This window comes from Staurois parvus, unplaced genomic scaffold (genome assembly GCF_062004578.1).
Source record: "Staurois parvus isolate SC_StPar_1 unplaced genomic scaffold, SC_StPar_1.0 ptg000727l, whole genome shotgun sequence".
Lineage (NCBI taxonomy): Eukaryota > Metazoa > Chordata > Amphibia > Anura > Ranidae > Staurois > Staurois parvus.
The window spans coordinates 449,908-461,284 of record NW_028318523.1 but is presented as its reverse complement, the minus strand read 5'-3'; the positions used below and the strand labels follow the sequence as shown (position 1 = coordinate 461,284).

At 44.5% G+C, this 11,377-nt stretch overlaps 1 protein-coding gene across 3 annotated transcripts; it reads right to left on the bottom strand.

The window, feature by feature from the left end:
- Window positions 1–143: 143 nt before the first annotated feature.
- Window positions 144–10,872, bottom strand: LOC149445318 (calmodulin-like). Of its 3 annotated transcripts, XM_089653906.1 has the most exons (5): window positions 10,825–10,872; window positions 10,627–10,733; window positions 6,917–7,052; window positions 5,167–5,251; window positions 144–1,216 (listed from the first exon to the last, which is right to left on the bottom strand). In XM_089653906.1, the coding sequence occupies exons 2-4, from the start codon at window positions 10,693–10,695 to the stop codon at window positions 5,214–5,216; spliced, it is 243 nt and encodes an 80-aa protein (XP_089510032.1). In that variant the 5' UTR covers window positions 10,696–10,733; window positions 10,825–10,872; the 3' UTR covers window positions 144–1,216; window positions 5,167–5,213. The 3 variants fall into 3 exon arrangements, with proteins under 3 accessions (XP_089510032.1, XP_089510031.1, XP_089510033.1); XM_089653905.1 differs by lacking the exon at window positions 10,825–10,872 and having other exon boundaries at window positions 10,627–10,814; XM_089653907.1 differs by lacking the exons at window positions 5,167–5,251; window positions 10,825–10,872 and having other exon boundaries at window positions 10,627–10,810.
- Window positions 10,873–11,377: the final 505 nt, after the last annotated feature.

The following is an 11,377-nucleotide window of genomic DNA, read 5'->3' as shown; positions in this document are numbered from 1 at the left end:
TATAACTGCCACCCCTAACCCCCTTCCACCCCCCCCCCCAAAAAAAAGAGGGCTACATAAGAAATCTTTAGAAGCCAGATATTCCATTGTGTGACCCAATTCATACAGCTCTTCCATGTGCACAAAGGGCTTTGAGAAAAATCCAGAGTTAGCCACATGCAGCATTTATTATTATTATTATACAGGATTTATATAGCGCCGACAGTTTGCTCAGCACTTTACAATATAACGGGAGACAATACAGCAACAATACAGTTCAATACAAGAGGGATAGGAGGGCCCTGATCCTTGGAGCTTACAATCTAGGAGGGAGGGGCTAGTGGTAGAAAAAGTAGTAACTGTGGGGGATGGACTGGTTGGAAGAGTAGAAGATTCCAGTATTAGCTGATAGGCTTCCCTGAAGAGATAGGTTTTCAGAGGGCGCCTAAAAGTGAGCAGAGTAGGCGATAGTCTGATAAATTGGGGTAGAGAGTTCCAGAGAACAAGGGGAAGCGCTGGAGAAGTCCTAGAGACGAGCATGGGAGGAGGAGACAAGGGAGCTAGAGAGTAGGAAGTCTTGCGAGGAGCAGAGAGGACGGTTTGGGTGATATTTGGAGACAAGATTGGTGATGTAATTTGGGGCGGAGTTATAAATGTCTTTATATGTTATTGTTAATGTTTTGAATTTTATTCATTGGGCAATGGGAAGCCAGTAGAGGGATTGGCCGAGAGGGGTGGAGGACACTGAGTGGAGGCCAGTGGAGGGATTGGCAGAGAGGGGTGGCAGCTACAGAACGGTTAGTAAGGTGGATGAGTCTGGCAGCAGCATTCATGATAGACTGAAGAGGGGATAGCCTGCGATGAGGTAGGCCAATGAGGAGGGAGTTACAATAGTCAAGGCGAGATATAACCAGGGAGTGAATAAGTTGCTTAGTGGTTACCAAGGTTAGGAACGGCCGTATCTTGGAGATGTTGCGGAGGTGAAGTCTACACGATTTGGACATTTGTTACTTTATCAACTTCTCATGGAAACCAAAAAGAAGGATGTAAAGAAAAAGACAGTGACAGTATGGGAAACATGTCTGGAATTCTAAAATTACTATACATGCAATCTGACAGTAAGGGGGAACATTTTACAGATAAGTTACAAACAAAGAAAGGCAAATAAACATCTTTGTACAAGAAATTTAACACATTCTGTACAGTCTTCACTTTGCCGTCATCATTTGTACAAACTCTGCAAGAGAAACAAACAGAAGTTAGTCAGTGTGCCAACTCGGCAACTATTCAAAATGGTTCTTTGACTAGCCAATATGAACCACCGCCCCCCATCCTGACCAGGCCATTTTTTGCGATATGGCTCAGCAGTACTTTAACTGACAATTACACAATCATGCCACGCTGCACCAAAATTAAATTTATGTCCTTTTTTCCCCACGACCAGGTACACGCTCCCCCAAAAAAATTGCCAAATGTGGCAGCAGAGGGGGTCAAGGAGGCAGATAAGCGGATTTCCTGACCAGGCCATTTTTTTGCAAAATGGTGCTGCGTTAATTTAGCTGCCAATTGTGCGGTCATGCAACACTGTACATAGATGAAATTTATGTCATTTTGTTCCCCACAAATAGAGCTTTGTTTCAGTGGGATTTGATCGCCTCTGCATTTTTTATTTTTTGTGTTATAAACAAAAAAGTTCCAACAATTTTGAAAAAAAACAAATATAGCAATAAAATTTTAAAAATCAAATTTCTTCATAAATTTAGGCCAAAATGTATTCTGCTCCATGTCTTTGCTAAAAAAAAATCCCAATACCTGTAAATTAATTGGTTTATGTGAAAGTTATAGCGTTTACAAATGTCGGTATAGATACTATGATTTGTTTTTTTTTAATAGTAATAATGGGGGCGATTAGCGACTTAAAGCGGGACTGCGGTGGGCATTCTGAAACTAACTGACACTGACCAACTGACACTGACATCCCCAGTGACACCAATACAGTGATCAGTGCAAATAAAAAGCACTAACACTGTACTAATGACACTGGGCAGGAAGGGGTTAACATCTGAGGTGATCAAAGGGTTAACTGTGTGCTGTGTGTGTTTACTGTGTGCTGTGTTTTAGACATGCTGTGCAGAGAGATACAAAACAGAATGTCTATGCTGACAGGGGAGAGACCTGTGTTGTTTACATACAGACCTCTCCCCTGCCAGTGTTCTTTGGTGATTGCTGGGTGCCAGCGGGAAATCTCCGGCTGGGACCCGATGATCGACAGCCATAGCTGTCCATGCTGACAGGGGAGAGACCTTTGTTGTTTACATACAGACCTCTCCCCTGTCAGTGTTCTTTGGTGATCGCTGGGTGCCAGCGGGAAATCTCCGGCTGGGACCCGATGACCGACAGCCATAGCTGTCCATGCTGACAGGGGAGAGACCTATGTTGTTTACATACAGACCTGTCCCCTGTCAGTGTTTTTTTGGTGATCGCTGGGTGCCAGTGGGAAATCTCCGGCTGGGACCCGATGATCGACAGCCATAGCTGTCCATGCTGACAGGGGAGAGACCTGTGTTGTTTACACACAGGTCTCTCCCCTGTCAGCTTTCCCTGACTATGTGTGCAGTGAGTGATTTACTGTATAGGCATGCTGCTGTGTATGGCTCTGCAGAGCAAAACAAAGCAGCATCCTGGAGCTGACAGGGGAGAGATCTGTATTGTTTACATACAGACCTCTCCCCTGTCAGTGTTCTTTGGTGATCGCCAGGTGCCAAGGGGAATCTCCGGCTGGGACCCGGTGATCGACAGCCATAGCTGCCCATGGCGGTGTGGGTAGGGCGGCGTGCATGCCCCCTACCTGGAAATGCAAAATCACATTGGGGTTTGTGCTAGAAGAGGTGATATGGTAGCAAGGGGGAGGGAATTTGTGTTAGGATGAGAAATTTTATTTGGGGGGATTTGTGCTGGTAGGGATGACTGGGGTGTATTTGTGTTAGGAGGGGGAAATTTTTTACAGGGGATTTGTGCTAGTAGGGATGACTGGCGGGGGTATTTATGTTAGGGGGTGAAATTTTATTTGGGGGGATTTGTGCTAGTAGGGATGATTGGCAAGTATTTGTGTTAGGAGGGGAAATGTACTTTTGGGGGGGATTGTGCTAGTAGGGATGATTGGGGGGGGTATTTGTGTTAGGAGGGGAAATTTGGAGGGGAGGATTTGTGCTAGGAAGGCGGAATGGATGGAGGGATTTGTGCTGCAAGGGGGAGATTTTGAGTGGGGGAAGAGCATTTGTACTTGGAAGAAAAATTTGAGGGGTGGAGGATTTGTGCCAGGAGGGGGTGATTTTTTGGTGGGAATTGGAGAGAGAGAAGATCTGAGCTGGGAGGGGGGGTGGGGGGGGCAAAGATTTGTACTGGGAGGAAGGGAAATTCATGCAAGGCATTCAGATTAGTGCTCGATTTTCTTTTTTTTTGGAGGGGGGGGGGGTTCTGAAACATAATGCTCATTTATCTTGGGGGGAGGTGCAGTTTGGCATATTTGCCCTGGGCTCTAGATGACCTTGTCCCAGCATTGCCAATTTTTGTTGCAGACGATGCCTAAAATCTAACTTGTATCTTTTTTGCAGACTTCTGGGAAATCAGTGAGCCACGTTTCTGGGGTGTTTTTTAACAACATTAACCACTTCCCAACCGCACTATAGCCGAAAGACGGCTACTGCACGGTTGTCCAGTTCTGAGAGGACGTCCATGGACATCCTCCCAGAATGTGCCCCCAGAGCACCCCCAGCACTGCTGGTGATCGCTGTGTCCTACGGACACAGCTGATCATGTGCTGAGGTAAAAGTCCAATCACAGCGGCATTTTACCACGTGATCAGCTGTGTCCAATGAAACAGCATGACGAAAGTACTGCCGTTAACCGGCAAATGTGACAGGGGAGATCTGCACTAATAATCAAGGCACTAATTATCAGTACCCTGATTATCAGTGCCGCCCAGCAGTGCCCAGCTATGCCACACAGCAGTGTCACCCATAAGTGCCCAGCATTGTCACCCATCCGTACCCAGCAGTGTTGCCCATCAGTGCTGCCTGTCAGTGCCCAGCAGTGCTGTCAGTCAGTGCCATCTGCCAGTGCCTCCAATCAGTGCTATCAGTTAGTGCCACCTATCAGTGCCATCTATCAGTGCCCATCATTGCTGCATATCAGTGCATCATCAGTGCCTCCTCATCAATGCGCACCAGTGCCACCTCATCAGTGCTACCTATCAGTGCTGCCTCATCAGTGCCCATCAATGCTGCCTATCAGTGTCTATCAGTGCTGCCTATCAGTGCAGCCTCATCAATGCACATCCGTGAAGGAGAAAAATTACCTGCTTGCAACATTTTATAATAGAAACAAAGAAAGCCTTTGTTTTTCATCCGTTTACATCCGTTTTTCATCAGTTTATATCTGTTTTTGTCTGTTTGCATCCATTTTTTGTCTGTTCTGGGTTTCTGTACGGAAGAAAAATAGGGGTTTCTTCCGTTCAAAAAAATGGATGTTAACAGATGCGGACATTAACAGATGTAAACAGATGATCATCCGTTTACATCAGCTAGTCCATAGACATACATGGGTGTCCATTTTTCATCCATAAATGGTCAGATGAAAAACGGACATATGGAAGGCCTGTGTGAAAGAGGCCTTAGAGCATGGGTGTCAAACTGGTGGCCCTCCAGCTGTTGCCAAACTACAAGTCCCATGAGGCATTGCAAGATTGACAGTTACAAGCATGACTCCCAAAGGCAGAGGCATGATGGGACTTGTAGTTTCGCAACAGCTGGAGGGCCGCCAGTCTGACACCCCTACCTTAGAGTGTAAGAGCACTTTGATTGCAGCTGCTCTTGTGCATATGAACATTCATCCTAACGCAGGTGTATAATTTATCTTGATGCCATCCAATCCAATTTGCTAGATGGAGGGGGAACGGATCCCCATCCGTTTGCTTTTAGTGGATTGGATCAGATTGAATGTAGGCGGGTGTAAATAAACACATGTCCATTTACACCCGCCTCTCTATAGAGAATGGAGGGTCCAATCTGGTCTGCCTGAAAAACTGACAGGTGGACCTGATTGGTCTGCTCATGTGAAAGGGACCTAAATGATACTTTACATTAAAGCAGTCTTCAACCCAAAAGCAAGCATTATATTATAGCTTACCAATTCTCAGATATGGTGCATTAGTTCCCCTTGTCATGCTTGTTTTACTACTTTTCAAGAAACTTTTTCACGGGACCAATCAATTCTGCAAATGTAACGGTTAAGAGTGTTGAGATAAACCATTTACCACTGACAGGGTTGCTTACAATGATCATCTTTTATTTATTCATGTAAAACCTTTATCCCAAAAGAAAAAACTTTTCGGGCTCTTTCATACCGGAATGCGGTGCGGTAGAGCCTCATTCCCGTGCTGCGTCCTGCACCGCATTCCAATCGTAATGCCCTTGCAATCTGCTGTGGGGGTCAGTTAACGTTAATGACACCCTGAACGCAGGTCACAAACGCATTAAGAAAATAACTGCTGCAAAAGTCACTACTGAGCTTAATCTCACTCCCACGAAGACTGAGTCCCATGAAGACTGAGATTGAGCTCTGCAGTCACTTTTGCAGCAGTCGTTTCAGTTTTCCGGACCGCAATCCTGCGCAATGTCCTTTTGCCTCTTTTTGTCTATTGAGCATATCGACCGCGTTTATGTTTATCAAATGACGTTTTCCCGGAATCTGTATATGTCGTCATAACCTTTGATGCTGGACCTCACAACACGGCAAATAAATTGGCAACTTCAGTCACAGAGGCACCAGCTAAGCAGCACCAACAATTTGCCCTCTTTGAAGCTCAATAAGCTCTGACATGACTCCATATTACTAGCAGCACATGCAGTGAGTGACAAAAGTGAGGCCTCACACCTGTTAGATAGGTGTCTCATCACACAGCAGAAGCAAAAGAATGCTACATCACTTTCACTTTCAACGCAAAACATCATCACTTTCACACTTGCAAATCATGTAATGTTTCTGTTTGTTTTTGTCTAACCCCTGTATGTAGCCACATGTGCTTTAAGTGTCAGAAGCTACAGTGCTTGACTGGAGAGAAGGGGGCCACACCAGAGTGCATTGGTGTTTATGTACTATCCTGCAGTAGTGACCAATGGGAAATGACTGGATTCTTTGGTCAGCTCAACTAAATCCCACACAAAAAAGTAACAGAATCAAGATGACTTCTACATTTAGCTGGAGAGGCACTTAAGGCTTCAGTCAGGCAATTAAGCTGCTGCGTACAGATGCGACTAAACTATACAGCCATAGATGCAAACTGGACTGGGAGCTGGAACTGCCAGCCCAAGACACAAAGGGGTTTATTTACTAAAGCTGGAGAGTCCAAAATCAGACTCCTTTCTGCATAGAAACCAATCAGCTTCAAACCTCAGCTTGTTCAATGAAGCTTTGGCAATGAAACCTGGAAGCTGATTGGTTTCTATGCAGAAGGGAGTCTGATTTTGGACTCTCCAGCTTTAGTAAATAAACCCCAAACTGTCCAAAGACCATCAGAGGCCCTAATGCACTGGCGCTCAACCTGTGGCCCTCCAGATGTTGCCAAACTACAAAAAACCCTATCATGCCTCTGCCTTTGGGAGTCATGCTTGTAAATGTCAGCCTTGTAATGCTTCATGGGACTTGTAGTTCCACAACACCTGAAGGGCCACAGGTTGGGCACCCATGGGTACAAGGGAAATGCAGCAGAGCAGGCCATTGAGGGTAACAAATCTGGCTGTGTTCGCACAAAGTGTGCATGGGAATAGTTTCCCTGCCAACAAGAATTAGTGTGAATGAGGCCCAACTTCCCAATACATATCTAAGCAAAGGCCACTTAGGTTGAAAGAGTACAAAGACTGATCACAAAGCAACCTACCTTCGTAATATACTTGACCTTCTCCATCAATATCTCTTTCCCCGATCATTTCATTAACCTCTTCATCCGTTAACTTCTCACCAAAGCTTTCCATAATTTGACGGAGCTCAGCAGCACTAATGTAGCCATTACCGTCCTAGAACAGAAAACAGTTAAAGATTCTACAGGACTTAACAAAGTGAATTAGGACAGACGTCTGCCTTGTGTATTAATGCACCCATGGAAACCAGTTTGTATGTCATGTCTTCAGTAGATTCTCTGTGATAGTGCATTGGCTGAAGAATGATTGCTATGGGGAAATTTTGTTCCTTCATAGTGACAAAGGCCGGCTGCCTGGTCCGAATCTCTACAGGAAGTTTGACATTTAGAAGTGTTTTAATAGCAACTCTTTTTCTCAATATAGGTTTAGAGGTGCTACAGGCAGAGTTTTTGCTGTAATCCCACATACAAATTCAAATACTAGGTAAAGCTGATTATCCTGCAAGGAGAGTTTAAAGTATGCATAGTAAGGAGCTGAGATAATGAGCCACAGCTATCAGTAACAGTGCGCTTCCATATAACAGGAAGAAAAAAAGCCTGGAGACTCCACCATATTAGAAATGTAAAATCTGGAGTGCAAGCTTCAGGCAATACTACCTCTGAATACTAGTCAGCTTTGGAGAGAGATTTGGTGATGTCACTGCTGTGCTGCTCACTGTTCTTGCTGAGAATCTGACATGAGGAAGCAGAGCCTTGTCTACCAAGATGGCTGCCTAATAGTATGGAAAGTCAGTAATCAGCAAACGATCAGCTGTAGGGAGCTTACAGGCAATACTTGCCATGGGTCCTTTTGTTTTTTGGACAGTTTCTAGAGTTTTATTCCTCTTTAAGGTCATGTGACTTGTGCATTGGGGACCCATTAAATTGGAGTTTTCTCTAAAGCCCCATGTGTCCTACAACATCAACATATCCAGTCTTTTCCTGCAAGACTAGACCTTGACCATTTCCACTTTCTTATTTTCCTTTGATCAATGAGGCCACCCATTACTTTACAGGGCCAATAGAAAAGGTGTCTACCAAGTATAGCACAGGTTGGCTACCACTATTCCTGATCTACTAATTGTTCTGACAAGCTTTTCCCTGAAGGAAGCCTTTTGGTTATGCATTGTTACATGCCCAATTTAACAAACCTGTCAGACTTGTACAATTAATGTGTAGACTAATCTGTGACCGGCTGAAATATTTCTTCAATATCACAAGTGTGTAACTCGTGTACATACCTTTCTATGCAATATTAGGGCCAAGCTCATTGCACTCAACAGAACCTAGCCATTAGCTGGCTGCCAAGGTAAACACGAGTGAGTGCTTTTTCAGCAACTGCCTGTGTAAAAGTTACACTGGGAAGACAACATACCAACCAAGACCTTGTCTACACTTCGTACATTTCCTATAATGCTTCCTGCATTCATAATGTCTGCAGTAGCACAACAAAATGACAACTTCACTCTGGTTCAATGACCCTGAAGTATATTCCAACAAAGGCAACCATGATCACCACTCTTAAATTTGCAAGATTGAGCCTTGTTTGTGGGCACAGCACATCCATATGGAAACTGGGATGTGCAGTAAGCTGATCAATGAAATGGACTGCTATCCTAGAACTGGTGTGCAGCCATTTATCCTTTTATGAATGGAGATGAGCGCAGAGCTTTAGTGACACCCTGGGCTGAAAATAGTCCAATGCTCGGAGCAGTATTTTGTTCTAAATTACTAGCAATGCTAACTGTCCTAACCTCAGCTTTTGCAGAAAAGCTTGACCTTTGTGGAAATGTAGCTATTTATATAAAGGAATTCATATATGGAATACTATCATTACATATTGTCTATTCCCCACAATACATACAATGGGGGTTCATTTATCAATCATGTTACAAGACAAAGCAATGCTAAGCAGGAGCAGCAAGATGCATTGTGATAGATTACAAGGTTACAGCCATGAGTCAAATTCCTCCTTTGGCTGCTCTAAAGTAGCACTGACTAACCAAAACTTGACCCTGAATCTGTGGAGTGGAAATCAGCCTTATTTTCAGCAATAGTTTTAATAGAGAAGTATGGGATTTTTTTAAAAAAAAATCATACTTCCCTTGGTGGATGCAGCATCGATCCGATGCTGCATTTGTCCTCCATTGGGTCTAAGGCTGAGAACTGAGCAATCAAACATCACTGTTTGCTCAGTTCTCCCCTTCTGTCTGAGCAGAGAGCCTGGACTGTCAGTCACCGCTGTCTGCTCTGCCCCTACAGTGATCACTGGAGCGCTTGGCTGTGGAGGGGGAGGAAGCGGCTGGCTCAGGCTCTCAGCAGATTGCTGAGAGGCTGAGCCAGGTGCTGGCCCAGGCTCCTTGGTGGATCCCGACCATATGGTCACTATCTTTCCCCATCCTGGACCAGCTCTGTGACAGCACCAGACAGTGGGCTTTAGCCTGCTGTCAGCTGAAAACGGAACAAACTGAACAAACTGCACTTCTGTGATCCACAGGAGAAGTACAGCCAAACGAGCTTCTCCTTCTCCTTTAATAATGAGAGGACAATCTCTTAGTCTCTTTATCTCTAGGTGATTGGGAATGTTGAACAGTCCAAGGTCTTATGGTACACCATAAGGAAGTTTCCTTTGGCATCTGGTTATCTTGCGTCCTTGCATAACAATTGGTATCCAATGTGATTTCCAGATTGCTGTACAGTAGCAATGGCACGTTTTCTCCACACTATCTCCAGGATCCAGCTGAGGACAGGGGAATGGCCAGAACTTCAAGACCCCTGTGAAGGCTGTCTCAGTCCATGGTTACCACTGGTACTAACATCCCGAGAATGCACACAGTCACTGGGAATCAATTCAGGGTCATTACTGTCCCCAGGACAGCTGCCACCTTTCAGCTTCCTCTGGACATGGTCCAGTGAGGGAAACAATCCTACTCCAGACCAGATCCTTTGGGGTGAAGTCCTACAGCCAGCTTCTCAAGAGACTTATCCAGATCCTCAGCACTGATGATGCTGAAGCATCAAGAACAGCCACACAGTCCATGGGCTGCCTAAGAGTAGCAGCCCATAAGACTTTGGAACCCTCCTGGGAGAAGAAGCAATCTCTCCAGGGCTTCAGACTATTTATCACCTCCCTGGCCATTTGCTGGACACGTCTCTCCAGGGATTGGCCAGAGCTTGACAACTATTTAGACTGTCTATTTGAATCTCCCTCCCCAAATTCTGGAAGCTTCATCCAGAGGCAGGGAGAAGCAGTCAAGCTCCCAGCCTGTGAAACCTGGCCTGAACAGACCAGAAAAAGCAATCACTGCTCCCTTGACTACAGAATAAGCCAAAAATTACATTTGCCTATCATCCTATGCTAGGAGGGTGCTACATACAATATTACATTGTTTTTGGTTTAAGCGCCACTGGAAATCTGAAAGGTACCACTACCAGCATTGCATTATCAAAGGGAATGTGGTCTGACATGGAGGAACATGTTCATTTTGAAAAACTTTAGGCGATGTCGAGGGATTCTTCTAACCCACCGTGGTTAACAAGGAAAACATAGACAATTTGTGCCTAAGGACTCATTTACAAGCTGAAACAAACATATATTTAATTACCCAGCCAAGTCTAAATCTCATTTATGGAGGTATGCAAAGTTACCCTACCAGTTTATATAGCAGCTTCTAGTTCAGATTGGGTGTTACCTTATCAAATGCACGGAATGATTCTCTGATTTCCACTTCACGGTCTTCTTCTTTCCTTTTGCTTGCCATTATAGTCAAGAATTCAGGGAAATTATTTGTTCAGTTGCCTGTAAAGAGACAAGACCTGTAAGCTTTTGTTCAAACTGGCACCAAAAGAAGAGTTTTGGATAATTAGAGAACTAATTCAAGTCAAGTCACCAATGTTCTGAGAAAGCCACACCCAAACTGGATTTACATCCTCTAGATTTATATAGGTAGGACTGTTTATGCATTTATAAAGGGAGCCAATAGATTATCGCTTTCAAAACAGGTTGAGCCTGTCCCCATTACTTAAGTAATTTGCATTATCTTAAGTCAGTATATACAAGCATGGTTGGATTGCTTAATTGTTGTATACACATAAAATATTGCACAAGAACTACATGTAATGCATAAACTCACAACCAACTGTCGGGATCTGCTGCTCTCTACTGTTTGTAAGTGGCTCTGCTGCTTATTGCTCACAGAGATTATTTATGTAGATCACTTTCTGTCTCTGTGTGTCTGGGTCAGAAACCCCAGAAGGTGAAAGTGGAGAGAGAGAGAGAGAGAGAGAGAGAGAGAGACAGAGAGACAGAGAACTGAGCCACATGGTCTTATGCACACAGGGGCTGCTACTACATTTTCACCCACACAGGGAGCAGAGACTGTTAGGCAAGTCTTCGTATTTTAAAAGTTTATCTGCAGCTGCCCATAGCTTCTTGAGTGTATA

Excerpts from the sequence above, each read along its gene's own strand:
- LOC149445318 (XM_089653906.1), bottom strand. The coding sequence starts at position 10,695 with ATGGCAAGCAAAAGGAAAGAAGAAGACCGTGAAGTGGAAATCAGAGAA. Across the intron at positions 7,053-10,626 it reads CATTCCGTGCATTTGATAAG|GACGGTAATGGCTACATTAG; the intron begins GTAACACCCAAT and ends TTTCTGTTCTAG. Across the intron at positions 5,252-6,916 it reads AGGTCAAGTATATTACGAAG|AATTGATTGGTCCCGTGAAA; the intron begins GTAGGTTGCTTT and ends TTACATTTGCAG.